Here is a 19,163-nt window from a genome sequence, read left to right as displayed (position 1 = left end):
GTAATCATTAATAATGACAAGAAAGGACTTGAGGCGTAATCTTACCACAAGTTCTTCCAGGATGCTTTCTTCGGACTGGCTGCGCTTGTGTTTGATTAGATTAGATTAGATTAGATCAAAATTTCAGTTCATTATACTTTATTGAAGCATTGTAATTGAAGTTTGAAATGATATTTTATAATAATAAATCAATAACAATACTTTTTTTTAATTAGGCATGCATCCATTGCTTTGTTTTGGTCAACTATTTAAGTAATTTATATGGAAAATTTGCATCAACATTACTGTTATCATTTTAATGTTAACAGTGGTTTTCGACACGTTTTTTATATTTTTTGGAAATATATGAGTTTAAAAGTCTGTAAAGTTTCTATAAACAAAATTTATTTGTTTACAGTGAAAAGTAAGCAAGTGCCCACTTTTAATCTTTATATCTATTATTAGACCCACACCATGTATCAGAACATCAAATATCGGTTAATTTTGATATAAAAACAACAGTTTCCCAAAGTGTACCCGGGTCCATAATCCGACTATAGGACAAGGGGGTCCAAAACTGGCAAAAACATTTTTTTTTTCAAATAGCTATTTTTCTGCACAAAAGCAAATAATTGATGAAACAAATAGTCAGAATTGTTCAAAAGACTTCAGATTTCATTGTGATGTACAAAAGGCTAGGTCCACTAATGGTTAAAATACCCAATTGTGTTTTATATGTTTATATGACCTATTAAAAAACTCTGGATTTGAAACATTTTATATTTTTCCCGAAAATCATAACAGAATAAAATTCAAACCTTTTTGTAAGTTTTAATTCGATTAAACTATGGCTCTTAAACCAGAACTCACTCAGATTTGAAAGCTCTTTTCTTAAATTGTTGATTGAAGCCTGTGTCTGTGTGCGTTTAATTTTTTTTTTTTTTTCGCACTGGGGAAAGGCTATAAAATCACTCAAAAAATAAACATCTTAATTTGACCTCCTAGGCACGCCTTCACGTATACATATCGACTAAGAATCAAATTGTGAACAAAGGTCTGTGAGTGTATGTGTGTGGGAGTTTTTTGTTAGACATCATGTTATACATTTTCTGAAAGGTATTTGAAACACCTTTTCAACGAGTCCGAAACATTGAAGAGCTGACAACCCTATCAAAAGTTATTAGCAATTTAGTGTTATTTATACACTTTTGAAGGCCGGATCTCAGAAATGTTGATAACAACGTTACCCGGATCTGTCATCGTTTGATGTATAATCAAAAGACCTTTCCAACGCGTTCAAAATATTGATGATCTGACAACCCTATCAAAAATATTAATTCTGACTGAATGTATGTAAAAGTGGATTAAGTAACGTTTATTAAATCAAGTTTGTAGCTACTTGCGTGGCAATGAGAGGGAAAATTTTATTGTCAGCAATGAGAGTTTCTATGAAAAAAGATGGATCAACTAAGCGCTGAGATTTAAGGGAAATAAAATTCAGCTATGAAGATTTCTGCCATGATTTTGGCAGGACATTTGTAATAGTACATTTTAAATATCTAATGAAGTTGAACTTAAATTGTTTAAACATTGACAAACAAAGCAAAATGTAATTGACTTTTAACAAAAAAATCTACCACGTTCAACTTACTCAACCTTCATACATTCCACATTCAATCTTCTTTATGATTCATAGAGAGAGAGGAAGAACATCCTCGAGACAATCAACACAGCCGACAGCTTTCGCAAAACTCTCTCAACCGATAGCTTTCGATTCTGGGCACGTCTTTGCTTTCTTTGCTTCTGACAACGTATGGCCGTGAACCTATTCGTGTTTGTATTTTAATATTAATGTACGCCGCCCAGACAGCGAGTCTGTTACTGACCTAGGGCAGTTTTAAAATTCTTAATCTGGACAGAATGCGGGTTCTTGAATGAGAACACAGATTGGAGCTTGTCGAATTTAGCACTTCATTATCAGTTTTTGGAAACATTTCAAGGGTAGCACGTGGCTGATTTCTGGAGCTTTTTGTTACAAGAACTTGAAGAATCTCGACTGTTGCATTAGAACTTTATAGTAACTTTGAAACACGTGCAGATTATCAATAATGTCAAATCTAGTTGTCACTTACCTTTTTTCCCCACCGAAACGGTGTAGTAGATGTTGTCAAAGGTGATATCCATCGCGAACTCCACACTTGTCCCAAAATGTTTCCTCCGAAGCAATTACACCTGTTCACACCACTATCAGATAATCTTGCACAAAAGTAGCGACACGTGAGCAGTCAATTCACACACAAACACACCAATTGCCACTGGTATTTCTCTCCTGGTGCGCAATCCGCAAACAACAGTCGTTAATGAGTTCCAAGATCCTGAACCCGTCAATTAAAAGCTCCACCGCTGATCATGTTATTGTTTTGCACGAGTTCCAATTGCCGCAGTGACACCCCCCTGACACGTGCCGGTGCTTTCATTTATCGTGCAAAAGTAATGATTTTGGTGGAGAAAAACTTTTCTTTGAAACAAAAAAGCTCGCCTCTGCTCAACGCGAAATTCCGACGACAATTAGATGCATGCAACGGCGGGTTCGATCGTCACCGGCTGTAATGAGAAGGAAATGAAAGACGTTTTAGTGCATTGGTGATGACCTGGAGTAATGAGTGGAGCGATGGATCTGTTGATTGATGAATTGTTTGAGATAGGGAGGGGGAAAACTAGAGACTGTTGTTGCCTTAATGAGCACGCAAAAGTTATTTTGTAACTGTGGTTATTAGTTAAGCATTAGAGTGTAACAAAATTGACTTTTTGGCGGGCATTCAGGGGTTTGCTCCGAAGGACATACTGAGCCCAAATCCCAAATATGAGCTTGATCGGACGTAACAGGAGCACGGAGAAAAAAGAGTTCTCAAAATCGTGAACAAGCGTTCGTGAAATTGGGAACCACGAACAAAGTGTTCAAATTTCATGGTACGTTTTTCAAAATCGTACCATGAAATTTGAACACTTTGTTTGTGGTTCTGAATTTCATGAACGGTTGTTTACGATTTTGGGAACACTTTTTTCTCCGTGAGCTGGCGCTCCGCCCTTCAATTTTAAATCGGATTTAACCCGTAAAAATACTTTTTTTGAAAAAAAAAACTATTTTTGAGGCATTTTGGTCACTAAAGCGTCTATTTTCAAGATCATTGGCGTGTTGGCCAGATCCCTGCGCATCTTTTGGTATATTTAACATTGAAATTTTGAGCACCCTGGAGCTCGGTACAGACCTGCAAAGTTTGGCATGTGATGTTTTTGATAAACGCATTGGTGGCCAAAGTGCCTCAAAAGTAGACATTTTTGAAAAAAGGTATTTTTACGAGTTAAATTCCATTTAAAATTGAAGGCGGAGCGCCAGCTCCTGTTACGTCCAATCAAGCTCATATTTAGTATTTGAGCTCAGTATGCCCACTGGAACAAACCCCTGAATGCCCGCCAAAAAGTCATTTTTGTTACATCCTATTAAGCATGTAATCAAAAGAAGACAGTTTTTTACTGCAAAATTTGCGTCTAATAAGAAACACATTCTTAATAAATGGTTAGTTATTACAGTCCACTCTCCAGTTGACGATGTCTGATTTCTCGATAAACCTTCTTATAACGATGGATAGTTCATAGTTCCGATATTACACAGCACACCAAGTAACACACTCCGAATATTTTGTTATATTAGTTAATACCTCCCTTTCTTGATGATCCCTTATTTATCGACCCAAAGGAAGTCGATTAGATTAAAATCAAGTCAACGAAATTCAATGAATACTAAGTCTTTCAAATTAAACAAATCCTCTAAAATTCCTCTTATCACAGTGGTCCAGATCGCAAAATTAAATGGAAATTAATTTCCGAAAAATGTAAGAAGTTTTCGAGCTTTATAATGTAAAATTTTCATGCAAGGATCAAAAAGGAAGGAAAATCACGCAAAAAAAAAAATCGCTCCAGAACTTTTCCACGAAAATCAATCCGTTGATGATTTTTTTTGTGAATTTCCTTGTCACCACCAATTAAAATTATTTATTTCGCTTTTTTACACACATTGTCCATCTACAAAAAGTGAGACGTCATTTTTCGACGTGTGACGTAACACTTGCAAGTGTAGTAGTGAAAAAGATGGTCCGCCGAATAATCAGCAAGATGATTTTTTTAGATTCCATTTACCGATCTTTCGTGCGCGAGAGAGGAGAGTCATGTTCCCTTTAGATTTTTTCTCTTGATGAACGTTAAATGATTTTCTTTTGATGTTGATTCTTCCATCGCTGTTGTCATGTGAACCAAACATATTAACAAATATATATTTTTTATACCTCAGCTCAATTTTGAGTGCATGTTCAGATTCAGCGGACAAAATGACACAGAAAACATATAGTTGGAAAATTTTAAAATTTTTTTAGCGTGGTCCCATACACATTTCCCATGACAATTTGACATTTTCAAAAGATAAAAAATAACCCTGAGTTTTTTTCAGCGTTTGTAGTGCTAGATCTCCTCTTTCAAATTCAACCTTGCGCTCAATATTTGGCCTGCGTTTTTTTGAGATATTCAAGATTCAAATTTTCATCTTTTTTCCTCAAAATATCTGTAACTTTTTACCCTTAAGTCCAAATTAACTTTGCAAAAAAATGATTGTTTTTTTATGCTGAGCTCTAAAAGTGCCCCGAATATAACTGTTCTCTAAAAGTTAACCCTGAATTGCCATTTTCCAAAAAAAAAACTTATTTTTTGAGGTTTGCTCCGAAGCGTTCTCAAAATTTGGTCGAAGAAGGCGTAGATTTTGAGATAAAATGTTGGTGTCTTGGACAAAGTTGTTGGATTGGCAAGCACAAATATTTTTTAGAAGACAAAAAACAATCCTAAAAATATTTTTTATTATCCTAAAAATATTTCTGATTTTGATTGAAGAATTTTTTTGATTTTCTAAAATCACACTAATCGTGAACCACCCTAGTTTTCAATCAAACCAAAAATTTGCTCATTTCCATTTGCAACAACTCTTTGAAGAAACTAAAGCTGTCTCGAGATTTGCAAAATCAATGGTTCCAACTGTCAAAATGCTTAACCTTTCATTTCTCGTGTTGCTCCATGAGTAAATGTGTGAATTTTAAAGTTGTAATATTTGAAGAAGTAATAGAACCTATTTTTAGATGTAATATTATCTCAATTGAGACTCAACAATGACAAACACTGGAATAGTGATAAAATTACTCATTCTTAAAGGTAAAATTATACATTTTTCTGGCAAAACGATGTACTCATTCCCATAAGATCAGTCGTTGATTCGAATATGACAAGAGATAAAAAAATTAAAATCACATTATTGTCACAAATTGCTATTTTAGAAATATGTTAAAAAAAACATGATTTTAAATTTCAAATCTGATTACCTTGCACCGCCTTATTTGATTATGTTGTGAAAGATGATGTTAATGTTATAACATAATTCTGGATTTTAAACATTTTAAGGTTTGATTTGAGTTCGACTCAAAATAAGACACCGATTTATTTGAATAGTTTTGAACAAGTTTGCGATTGACCGATTTGCCAAACATCACGAGAAATTCGACTTCCGAGCTTCAAATTCCTTTCTCGAGTGCCACCTCCTGGGACACCGGTTTCTTTCCGCCACTTGACTCTAAGCAATTCCACGGTAGTGGCGTCAAAAAATGGCCATCACGGCCGGCGCCACCACGGCCAAAACCTTTAATTATCGTCACCGCAACAACCCAACCGGATCAGTGGCCGTCCGCGCGCACCTTTGGATTTGTCAAACGACCCCACGACTGGCCGCTAGTTGTCATTCGTATTTTTGACATTGCCCACAGAAAGCAGCTCAGCCTTAGCAGTGTTAACACGCGTTCAAGGCAAAGGTCGTCATTTTAACTGCAACTACATCGTCGTCGGCGGTGTAATATGTTGCCACATGTGACTGCTTTAAGTTTAGCTGTCAAACGACTTTGATCTTGAGTACGTTCAATAAAAAGCGGATTCGTTACTTCGCACTCAAACGTCAAAATCAGTTGTCAAACTGATGATGACATTATAACAACATTGTCCAACGATTTACGACCACGTGGTTTCAAGATTTTGACAGCTGTCAGTCGTTCCAGTTAGCGAATTCATTCTGTATTAACATGTAGAAGGACCTAACACGATATACAAACAAACCAAAATAAAATAAATTACATCTTGTCGCACATCACTTTTAACGTTCAAGAACATATTTCTAACAAGTAATTGTGCCAAGAGATCCCACAACGGCGCCAACATACGCTCCTTGAAGCGTATTTGATCACTGTTGAGAACCTGTAAAACCTTTCGGCTAGCGCACAAACATTAGCCGCGACGTGACCTTGCGTGCGGTCAATCGGAACCGAAAATTAAACCTAACCTAAAACGCCTATTGTTTTATGTTGAGCCGATCAGCTGTTTCGCCGAAAGACAATGCTGCTCAAGAAGTGGTGGCAAATGCACCGTGCGAGTTTAAGCTGCAGCAGCGCTATACGCATGAATTGAGTCGGAGCAGCGCAAGCTTATGCGCAAATCGGCGCGTTGAGGCGTGCTCGCGAGTGGTTGCTGAGCGATTCTCTATGTTTTCGCAAATTAACTTTCCATTGCATTTTTGATTTGTATGAAACACTGTGTTTTCTAATTTTTCACCAGTGTCCATCCTCGTAAATCTCTGAAAAAAATATTCTTCAGTAGATATAAAATCTAGATACATTTACAATCTAAAAAAAAAAAAATTTGTGATATTTTTCATTTTCTCAGAAGTCATATAACACGACTAACATTTCGAAAGAGTCAAATAATACGACTGTGCATTTTTTTATGTTTGTCATACACTGTTAATTTAAGAAAAAGTTTTTTTATGTAATTAAACATTTTTCTGAATATGTTTCTATCTACATCTTTGTCCAAGACAACAAACCGCACAGAAAATTTCTTCTCAAGATATGAAATTTAGAATATTCTCATAGCACTTTTCATGGCAGCCCCTTAATATACATAGATACTTGTTAGAGAAACCAATCATGCAAAAGGCTTATTTGATAAAAGGAAGATTGCAAAATTTAAAAAAAGGAAAAATATTTAAAAATTCAAAATTTAAAAAAATGCAGAAAGCTGGAGAACTGCTCAGCTGTGAAATCAAATTATGAGACATCGAGCGTGGGTTTGTTTCGGTAGGTTTATGTGGTGTGCAATTTGGCTTTAATAACTGCTTTAGGGGAGAAAATTACAAACAAGCAATGGTGTCATAAGCCTTAAGCGCTTAATTAAAGCTCATGCAGATTTTCGCTTCATTAGCCGTTTAATGCAACTTTTGTACAAATTTATCATAGGTTTGAACTGCCATAAATCTACTTGGCTACCCTGCCGTCAACCCGGAATATCCGTAACATCTTTCCGATGGACCAATTTCGGTAATTGTCAAATCGGAAAGTATCCGTGGCTGGGTGGCCAAATGCCACCAGAACGTACTGAGGATGTCAAATTTGAGTTCCTGAGCCAAAATCAGTGTTGTTTGACATGTCGGATAGTGTACTTGTGAAATTACCGAAACTGGTCCATCAGAACCATGTTGCGGATATCCGGGTTGGTGGCTGGGTGGCCAAATGGCACCAGATCGTAATGAGGATGTCAAATTTGAGTTCCTGAGCCAAAATCAGTGTTGTTTGACTTGTCGGAAAGTGTGCTCGTGAAATTACCAAAATTGGTCCATCGGAACCATGTTACGGATATTTCGGGTTGGTGGAAGGGTGGCCAAATGGCATCGGAACGTACTGAGGATGTCAAATTTGATTTTCTGAGTCAAAATTAGTGCCGTTTGACATGTCGGAAGCCATATTAGACTTGATGTAGAATTCGACATCCGTTCCTGTGTAGTCGGTTCCGGAAGGGTGGCCAATTCATATCCGTAGGTCCGGGATCAAAGGAATATGCCTAATATGTCCAGAACAGGTCATGGAGCAAATTGGGATGTTTTTTTGAAGAATTTATGATAATAATCATGATTTTTAGATTGGGTTGCATACCCGGACAAAAACCTACCCCACTAGGTTCCGGAATATCTCCGTGGCCAAGTGACCAATTCCGGATTTCTTTGTAGATTCTGAAAATAGAGATTTGTCCGGTTCTTTTGAGGGGTCAACGAACTTATTTGGGTTACATACATGTAGAAAATCGCATAATTTCATATTACAGAAAATTTATTGAATCCACTACAAAAAAAATTCAATCACTCCTGAAAGTTTACATGATGAAAATGAGTTAGAGATGATTTTAAGCTCAACATTTTGCCGTGCGCAAAGTGGACTGTCAAACTTTCTGAGCGTTTTTCTCGAAACATCGAGTTGATTAACGGGTACCCTGACATCTCGAGTTGGGATGGGCCAAATTGGTTAAAATTTGGGGTGAAGACTCTCAAGACATATCCCGTGTACTCGATTTAGAAATTTTGCTTTTTTGAAAAAATACAAAAATTAAAAACTGACGATTTTTTATATGATAAAAAAAAATATTTTTTTCTTTTTTTATATAAGTTTTTTGAAAATCGGCCTTCGTCATGCACACAGGACTGGTTTAACAAGATTTCACCAAAATTTTGAGCCGATTTGGTCAAGGCAGTGTTAAGATATCGTGGCACTCGGTTTTTGAAACTGCTAATTTCAAATAGCTATATCTCGGCAATGATACAACCAAATGTCTTCAAATTTGTTTTGATATTAAATGAAAATATATATTCTAATGCCCTGAAAACAAATTTTAAATAAAATTTAGTGTGTGCTCACACCAACCTCTAACTTTTTTGTCGATTTACATGTATGTAACCCCTTAAATGTCAATTATTAAAAAAAATAAAACTGTGTGCAACAGCTGCTTCACCAAAAATATATTACAAAATTTTTCAATAATTGTTTTCTCACAATGGCTTTTTACAACAAAAAAAAATCCTCTCCGAATTCAATCCGACAATTTGTAGACATTTTATACCAGGATTATAATCTATTTTTGTGTGTATAGAGGAAGATGCACTCGAGAATAACATGTGAGATGGGCGTAAGTTTTTCAAATATGATTGTTTTAATTTCAAAATTTTAAAATAGCGGTATCTCTAAGCTGTAAGAAAGGATCAAAGAAAAACTTTTACGATGAATCTTGACAAGCTTTTTGAAACAAAATTACACTGAAACAAAAATTTAAGCTGTTTCTATAAGATTTTATGTTTTTAAGCTTTAAAAATCAGGTCAGCTCATCAACGGCTTAATCAACGGTTTTTTGCGCATTTTTGAAAATATCGTTAAATTAGTTACAAAAATTCTAACGTAAAATGATGGATTGTATGACTCTAGAAAACAAAAAAAAAATTAACTGGTCTAAACTTCAACATTTATTGATTATTGGGTCGCATCATCATCCTCTATGTTGAATCCTGGCCATTACCCTTACCCACTAACAAGTAGAAGTAGTTTTCCGGCACACGCGGGGGTGTGGATATCGTATAGAACCCACCCTTGGTAGCAGCCTGTGCTAACTAACATTCCCGTCCCATTCCCTCGAGATCTACAAACTGACATGGCGGGCGCCGTTGGTGGCCAACGACTGTTTCCTATTCGCACCGGCTCTAGTTTTGATGATCGTGATGTTTTATCTTTTCAGCGCATTCATGCATGCTGTTGATAAGGGAAACATCATTTGATCGTTGAAGCGTGTGACCGGTTGTGCTGATGGGATATTATGGTCCTGTTCAGCAACGGAGAAGGACAACCATGGGTGGTCTCTCATGCTCATGCTCATGCTCAACTGGTCTAAACTTCAACATTTCAATAACCGATCGCGGGAACTAGAGCCCCAGAGAGGGGCTGATAAACGCTACCGAACAACAATGGCAATATGGCGTTTGTTTACCAACATGGCAAGTTTTTTAGGATTGAAAACACATCAATTGTGCAACAATTTCTAACTAATCCGTGCGAGAAACCTATAAAGGGGTAATTCAAGCGTTCCAGAAAGTCACATTTGCAAAACGTCTCGTATTTGAAGTTTTGGGCTCTGGTAGATACCCATTTTCCAGACAATTTTACATAAAAGCCTCCGTCTTTACTATTGTCTTAAGTCAAATCCTTGTGAAGATACAGCGGTTTAAAAAATAAAAATGTTGAATAACAGGAGTTTTGGCTAGTTTTGTGGTTTTTGGTCATTTCTAAGTCTCAAACATGTTTTTAACAGAATGCTTGTCAATTAAACTCGTTTGTTCAATGGTTTTATCTGTAAGCCAATACTTCCAATTGAAATGCGGTCAAACGCAAAATTTTGGGAAATTGAACGAGCTCTCCGATAAAAATATTTTCGAGGCTGAAAAATCAAGTCTTGCATATGAGAATGGGCAAAAACTAATATTTAATGTTGGTCTCTTCGAAAAAAAAATCGTTTGGTAAATGTTTGGCTAAATCCGTACTATTTATGTACTCAGAAATATATCCTATAATTTCAGGGTATCATACTATGACTAGTTTAAAATTGTACACTTGGAGGTTCATTGTAGGCTTGATTTTTATGCAAACCATTGGTTCTTCCTAGTAATTTTCATGCATGTGCCTCCAACAAGCCAACGAATCTCAACCAAACTGGTTCTAATTTGAAATTTCAATTCTGTCCGAAGCAAAAGTCAACGACAGGAATCGAGCACAGGAGGGTCATTAAAAATATCTCATCTGAATATGCATCCTCCATCATCTGGTCGTTTAGATGTTGGTCAACTCGCGATTTGCCAACCGTATAATCAACTTCTAAAACGAACAGCTAGAACCAACTTTAGAACGCGAGAGGGGTTTGACCAACGACTTCCCAGAATTCAAGTTCATAATTCAATCTGCACAAGGTCTTCCACGCCGAAAGACAGGCCCCTTTTCTTCCAGTTTTGGGTAGATTTCGCGCCACCTGTCCAACGCTCAGAAGACGCTCATCCGCCGACATGCTGGTTGGCCTTCATCTCACCCCCAATTTCTTCCTGTTTTGCAAATTGAACTCCAAGGTCATACAATTATCAGCACGAGGGGCAAATGGGCCGCGATTTTTGACGCCTGATCGCGGTGAACTTTAGTTGGCGCTAATAACGGTGTTGCTGAAGGTCATCGCGTTGTAGATCCTAGCCGTCTGCTAATCAGATTTGAATTGGAATTTCAGATGATGCGAAAAAGTTACGTTCTATCGAAAGGTATGGAGCACAGCTGATTTGAATACAACTCTACCGCAGCAGCAGCAAATTTAACGGCCAACAGCCGGTTTTATTTTATTGCAATCAGATGAATTGATTATACGAACACTTCCGAGCAGAGTCGTATCGGAGAAACTGGTATTAAAGTGTTTATGACATTTGACAATTTTAGGTTGAAGGGTCGAACTGTTAGAACATTATTGGGTTATCCCTTTATCTATATAAATGAATAGAATTGATTCATGCTTTGTACAACTTCAGATAGTTGCCAGACAATCGAAAATTCGGATAATCGATTCTGGGATGAATAAAACTACTATCACTCTAACTCACCTGCCTGTACACTATAGGACTAGAGTCTTTCCCTAAATAACCAACATTGAATTCGATCACTCCACATGGTGGTATAACAATTAAACAACTTCAATTATTCAAACCACTATTTTGCAACACACACACACAGACTAGCTCAGAAATTCTCATCCGTCCACTTTTACTCAAACACCTCCTTTAAAGCCTGTAGCTGAAATTAAAACTGAACTGCAACAGCTGCTCACCGTTGTAACAGCCACCGTTTTAGAACAGCACGTTAGAGTCGGTCTAGCCACACTACACCCAAAGTCACTACAGTTCAGCGCGAGTCTACAAACTACATTTCAATCGATTCTCAACTACCGGTCAACCAGCAGGCCATCCGGGGGGCTGCATCAGTAATTCACTGTCACCGACGGCCACACTTTTTGAGGCTGAGCTGGAAAAAACAGTCGCAAAAAAAATGTCGCGAGGAACTAGTTCTACTACTACAATAACCACCGCGTCTTGAAAATCAATAACGGAAAAAACCGCGATAGTGCAAAATCCAGGCAGTCCGTAACCTGTTCCCGGGTAGGGGAGACTGGGAATCGATCTGGGAAATTTTCAATATAGGGTTGACTTTCAGGAATGTCTTGTGCAAATCATTAATATTAATATCATCAGTGATTTATCTGTTGCAATCCTCATTCATAATTCATAGCATTATTTTTAAGAAAATAAATCCGTTCTTCAGTAGCTTAGGATGAAACAATTTATTGTTGACAATGTATTGGATTGATTTTTTTATTCTTTAGGAAAACTTAATTTTACAGCATTAGCTTCATTTTTAAGAATCGATTCTTGCAGGAAATTATATTCCGTAGAATTTAAAAATATGCGTTCATAGGGGAAATATACGCTTTCTAATCAAATACCTATCTTCGTCATATGGAGAGTTTGATGCTCGATTAAAGCTCCAAAAAAATTATTTAGGCTATAAACTTACCGGCATCAGCACCTCTTCGAGTAAGCACGCAATTTATGCCATTTACTGGCCAAAAGATCAAATTTAATGCACTTTTGATCATAATTTCTATTTTGCGAGACCATTTCTCATCATTTTGGTGGCACACACATCCACACGCAAGATCACAGGTTAACTGCTTAACGAAAGTCGCCATCAATATCTTTTCACTTGCGCTAACGATTTCAAAGCGCTTAAGTTATAAAATTGCTTCCAACTACCGGCAACATGTTCTTTTGACCATTACTTAGTCACTCACTTGAAAAATAATCCCGAAAAATGTAAATAATGAGCAAGCACCAACAAAAAAACAAACGCGCTAAGTCTTTTGACGTTTCAATTTTGAATACCGATTCTAATCGAAGGCTGAAGAAAACCGAGCAAGGAGCGAAGGCAAATAAAGAACAAAGGGTGGCCACCAACACCACCAACATGCTGGTGCAGCGCCTGTTAGAGTGAGCAAGTGCTGCCAGGAAACTTTCGCTATGAATGCTACTTTTCGTGAGCGTTCACTTAAAATTTCATCATTGTTGGCAGCACTAAGCAGACCCAAAAGAGCGCTGGAAGAAAAAGAACTAAGCTGAAAATAGAAAAATAGGGCGTGGCCCAATGCACTCAACTGATTAGAATGCATTTTTGAAATATTTTTTTTAAATGCTTGAAAAAGGAATAGCATAACTTTTCATAAAAGTGAAAATAAACAGAAATGTTCACAAAAAGTTGCTCTACTCGTTGGTGTACTTGGTTTTAGTGATTTTCAAGGAGCAATCCAGATTATCCAGCATCATTCAAACACGACCACTTATTAGGCTTAAAGTGGGCATATTTCCCCTACTTTTGTTTTGTTTATTCCTCTTATGAGCAATTCTCTGAGATTTCGGTCATTCATTTTTTTTTTTGTTTTATTTAATCCGGCTGAAACTTTTAGGTGCCATCGGTATGCCCAAAGAAGCCATTTTGCATCACTAGTTTGTCTATATAATTTTCCATACAAATTTGGCAGCTGTTTAAACAAAAATGATTTATTAAAATTCAAAAATGAAGGAATTTTTTGACCGATTTGAAGTCTTCGGCAAAGTTATAGGTACGGATAAGAACTATGTTACATGGTTAAACTTTTTTGGTGAGTTTTAATTTCACTTTTTGTTACTAAAACATGATATGCAAACAAAACACTTATTTTTTTTCATTTTGTGATATGTTTTAGGGGACATCAAATACAGTCATCCCTCATATTCGGAACAGTTTACAGATCGGCCAATGTTCAAAAAATCATAGCAAATTGATAATTGAACTTAATGATTCACTTTTACCTTCATTTGAAAGCTTTTCTTGCGATGTTTCGAATGTTGTATCGAACATCTGCAAATTTAAACTTTTATATGAAGTTTTTGAAGAAAAACTTTGACCCTTGAAATCCACAAATTCGGAAAACTTTTTTCTTACGAATGTAAACAAACTTTGGATCTCTCCAGGAGTACATATTTGTAACAAAATAATGACTTCACACACTGAAACCAGTGAAGCTCATGCTTAGTGATGTGAAAATATCAGTTAAATTCAGGTTTTCCACAATTGTGGGAGGCACAATAACATCCCACAATCATGGAACAGGCAATTTGGAGGCAGTGTTTTGCTGCTCTGGATAAAATAGTCTTGAAGTGAAGTTTTTTGTTCAAAAAGTACAACTTTTACTAGTGAAATAGCAAGAGAATGTCCAAATAAAGGTCCTAAAATAGTAGGGTCGAGAGAAAGGCTGCATTTAGCGTGCTATGGACAAATTATCACAAAAGTGTTCCGAATTTGTGGGTGTTCCGAATATGTGGGATGACTGTACCTACTTTTCAGAAATTTCCAGAACGGGCAAATAATCTTCGACCGAGTAATGGACGTTTAAATCAATACTGATTTTTTGTTTCAAAAAAAACGGAATATTGATCGCAAAAATGTTTCAACTTCACTTCTCGATGTTAAATCCAATTTGCAATCCAAAAAAAGGTTCGAATAGTAATCATACAGTTAAAAAAAAACATGTTGCTAATCTTATACAGTCCAGACTCGATTATCGATAGCCTCGATTATCCGAAGTTTCAATTATTCGAAGTTCGATTATCCGAAGGTTTGTATGGGACTTCGGATAATCGAATCACGAACAAAAAAAAAAATTTTTCTTGATTGAAACATCAAATTCTAGTTCTGCGACCCCATTTTAGTTAAATTTGAATAGCTGAATTCCTTTCAAATAATAAAATTCATTTATTCAATATTTCATCACCGTCATATTGGCCACCATTTTAAATTTAATTTTTTTAAATCACTTTAGTGTGGTTTAGGGGTCATACTAAAGCTCGTCAGTCTAAAATTAGACAACGAAATTGATTATCCGAAGTGAAATTTTTCCGAGACCTTCGGATAATCGAGTCTGGAATGTATCTGGATTGGTTTTACATTTTGCAGTCACTGTTAAAAAAGATGAATTTTGGTAGGTTGAATAAAACTTTTTTTCGTGTGAAGTGAAATTAAAATCAAGCTTAAATTGGTGATATTATTGTTCACAACGATAAAGCTTACTTTTTCGAGTTCAATGACATTGTAGTACAAAATATAAGGATATAAAATTGACTTTTTTTTAAATTGACAGAAAGCATCCTACTTGACAGCTCATTCCAAGGGGACCATAGTTGATCCATCGTAAAATGTTCCATTGTATTTTTTTTTTTTGCTTTAACATATAAAAAAGTGATCAGAAATGGTTTTCAATCGTGTTTTTTTCTCGTTGAACATAAAAATTGACATCGGGTCTTAGGATCCTGGGTGATCAATAAAAACTAACTTTATACACCTATGTGGTTGGTGCCTTAATCACTCCTAAATGGGTCCCAAAATGGGTCCCACAAAATATCCGAAAATATTTGAAATCTGTCATCAAAGTTAATTTTTGGTACATTTTTGGTAAAAAAATTCAAAAGATCTGACTTATAAAAATACATAAGTATCACGTAAATGGCCATAACTTGAGACAGGGTTGCCAGATATTCAAACTCTGAGACTTTCGATTTCGTTTGCAGGTAAGTGAGATCTGGGTTGAACCCGGGTTGAATGCACTTAAATATCACCTAAGTGTTCATAACATGAGAACGTAAGAGTTCACGCGTCATAACCACAGGTCATAACCTATTAAACGATAGGTCGAAAGAATGGAACCGAACAATGTTTTCATACCGATAAGTGAGATCCGGCTTCATAAAAGTGTATTAAAATCACTTAAGTGATCATAACTTGAGACAGGGTTGCCAGATTTTCGAACTTGTGTACTCTTTTAGAAGTTCTTTCCATTATCTTTCCAATGAGTGATCGGAAGATGGATCTGAGCATAGTTGTCATACAGATAAATGAGATCCATAACTTTTGAACTGGTTAAACCAAGTGGAGGAAGATCTGGAAAGTGTGGGAGTTTCGCAGCGGAATTGGAGAGTAGCAGCCCAGGACCGAGTCCAGTGGCAGCACATCTGGAGACAGCTCGTGACCCGGAGGTTGTACGAGCAGTAAAAGTAAAGTAAGTAACTTGGTGTGCGTGGGATCGAGCTTAGATAATTCTAAAAAAGCAATAAAGTTTTCTGAATCCATAGGTACCTATACATGATACGAGCTTTCTGTGAAAAGTTAATTTTTAGAGCAGGATTATACACAGTAAAAAACAATCATGGTAATATCACATCTGGGAAGGAAATGTCAGAAAAATGTGCAATTTTACCTCTGAAAATGTGTAATTTTACCACTTTTCTGGTGTAATGTCACTTGTTAAGTCTAAAATGAGGTATAATTACATTATAAAAGAGGTAATATTCACTTTAAAAAATTACAGCTTCCTCAGTGATGTAAGTAAAACGCTCAGAAAGTTTGACTATTCACCTTGTGTATGGCAATATTTTATGCTTAAATCGTCTGTGTCTCACTTTAATCATGTAATATTTTCATGAAACTTCTAGGAGTGATTGGAAATCATCTTTTAGTGGATTTAATTTATTTTCATTAATATATTAATATTGATTTTCTACATGTATGTAACCCACTAAGATTATTTGTGCACATGATTTTTTTATATAGTTTACACGGAACTTTCAGCATAGTTGTTTTAACAATTTCAAAAAATCTGGAATTATGAAAAAGAAAATATAGTTCAAATATTAGAAAACTAAGTTATTCACAAAAAATGTTTCTACAACAAACTTTCAACACCAAACAAACGATAAATGTTTTATTCAAATCGGGGCACCTCGATACGACCTGTGACACACTGTAGAAAAACTTGCTCTTAAATGCATCTGAGGCTAGCTCTAATCATGCAATATTTTTTTTATGAAACTATAGGAAGCGATAGAAAAATCTATTTCTGCGAAGTTTTATGATTTAAAAATGATCAGGCTATTACCTTACGTTCCAAGTTTCAAGGTTATGTTTTTCAAAAAAAAAAATTAACTGGTGAAGAAGGCAGAATTATTGCTGTATTATTTACTTATTTTAAGGGGATAACAAAGGGGCCATTTCCCCTATCTGTCTTTGTTTCAAACAATATTACCCAGTCACGACGTTCAAGCAGAATTCTCAAAGAGCTGGATAATCTTACAGCATTCTAGCAGATATGTTCCACCGTTCTAGTAGGATTCTGGCAGAATCAGCTCTGCTAGAATATTTCGTGACTGGGTACCTGGTTCAAGTCGTCAAGTTTACCAATATTTCCAGAAAAAAAAACATCCAAATCAAGTTAAACAATATTAATTAATTTTAAGTCATTATTTCTAAACACAAAATTTCAAATACTTAAAAAAACAGTATGAAAACACCACGGCTCAAAGTTCCCTACAACAACCAGGATCTACACCACGTCGGCGCTGCACTTGCACAAACCGATACAACACATCATGCCACAACACTGTGGCCGGGAACTTTGCCATCTGTTCCGCGCGCACGGTTATCAATCGTTCGATTGGCCCGTCCGCCTAAACGATGGCGTCAGAATCTTCGAGAACGTTTGCCAGCCCTTGATATCTATCTGGGTTACACCCTCGTTTATTTTTTTCAATAGAATCCGCGTCGTCCCACTTCGAGGTCCTTATCAGCTTGAAGACAGTGCGGATCGAGAAGCATTCTTCGTGATGTTACGTAGCGTAACTTGCGCGACCCAGAAAACAAGCCCGACTTGCACGCGCACCAAGCAATCCCGATGCTCTTGATCGTCGTTGATCGTAACATTCACCCAGTCTCGGGACCGCGTGTCCGTAATCTATGACACAGGGTAGTCGCGAATCTGGTGCACACTGGCTCCTCGGCTCGTTGATTGAATTAAAGTGCAATGTGAGAAAATTGGCGTTGACTTTGCCGTCCGAAAATAGCCGCCGGCTTGAACTGTGAACTCACCGTTGTCGTTGGGTAGTCCAGAACTTGGTCACCGGCTGTACTTCCCCACACAAGTGGCCAAATTGATTAAAAGGTAGTTACAGGCCCTTCTCGCCGGGTAATTGAATCAATTTACAGAACTCGACGCCTGGCAACCCCGCCTTGTAAGAGAGATCTTCCGCGTACAGCACTACCTTCTCTGCCCTCAATCCGGCGATGACACTCGTGCACTTGGAGGCTTCTTCCGAACCGAACTTTCAACCGACTTGCAAAGACCAGACACTGCACGGTTTCACCTCACACGTCCGGACGGTTTCGCGTACGCACTAGAACTGAACTGAGCACGTTGCGCGAGCGCAAAGAATCTTCCTTGGCGCGAACTCAACGGACGACTCTCTGCTCCAAGACCAGAACGCGGGCTTTCTAAGTCTTGACTGAACCTAGCTACTGCGGCTTCGACCGGTGGCGGAACCCTTCTCGCGAGAATAGCACGCTCAGCACGAACAGCTGAGCTCGACTATACTGGACGGAGAGTCTTGAAAGGATACTAACTGCATTGTCGAGGTGCCCTTAGTACTTTGCAAATACAGTCAGTGGCTTGAATAGGTTGAATTACAAATTCTGTTTTCAGTTAGACTTCCATTAAAAAAGAACGTATATTTATTTATAGCCACAATGAAAGGCCAAAAGGATAACTCTACCTGATTACAATGGTAAAATAGTGCCCTAATACGGGAGAATAAACCTTCGGTATTCACCGCAACACAAAATTGTTTTCATTCGTTCATTGAAACAGTTCATCGCGTCGATTTTTGACGTCCCGAGAAGAACGCATTTCAATGTTTGACCTTGAAAAAAAGCACGCTTTGTAAACAACAACAAACACGTTTTGCTTGGTTGACCGTTCTGTGCATTGTCCCGAAGTTTGGTTAAATTCAGTTTCCGGAGTCCCGAGTTACAAATACAAATTATAAATATTTCCGATAGTCGGGCTTGTGCGTGTGTCAAACGCGTTCTAATATGAAGTCCCTTTGGCCAGTTGTCGCACTTACAGCAATTTTCAGGCAGTGTCAAAATAGCACGACAAGATTGAAACTTCTTCCATATAAAGAATGAAAACAATGCAAAATGACTACTTTTTCAGCACAGGTTGTATATAAATACTACGAGTGCTGGAAAAAATCAAGCTTGGCAACGAGTGCCATACAACTTTTTTTT

At 37.0% G+C, this 19,163-nt stretch overlaps 1 protein-coding gene across 1 annotated transcript in view; it reads right to left on the bottom strand.

Moving 5' to 3' along the window:
- Positions 1 to 18,408, bottom strand: part of LOC120422916 (ATP-binding cassette sub-family G member 1) — a 68,812-nt gene extending 50,404 nt beyond the window's left edge. Inside the window, exons 1-2 of the mRNA XM_039586490.2 lie at positions 17,967 to 18,408; positions 2,112 to 2,583 (exon numbers count right to left, since the gene is read on the bottom strand). Coding sequence (XP_039442424.1) covers positions 2,112 to 2,163 — 52 coding nt within the window. The 5' untranslated portion in view covers positions 2,164 to 2,583; positions 17,967 to 18,408. The remainder of the gene's footprint in view (positions 1 to 2,111; positions 2,584 to 17,966) is intronic.
- Positions 18,409 to 19,163: the final 755 nt, after the last annotated feature.

This window comes from Culex pipiens, chromosome 2 (genome assembly GCF_016801865.2).
Source record: "Culex pipiens pallens isolate TS chromosome 2, TS_CPP_V2, whole genome shotgun sequence".
Lineage (NCBI taxonomy): Eukaryota > Metazoa > Arthropoda > Insecta > Diptera > Culicidae > Culex > Culex pipiens.
This window is presented reverse-complemented; position numbering and strand designations above follow the sequence as displayed.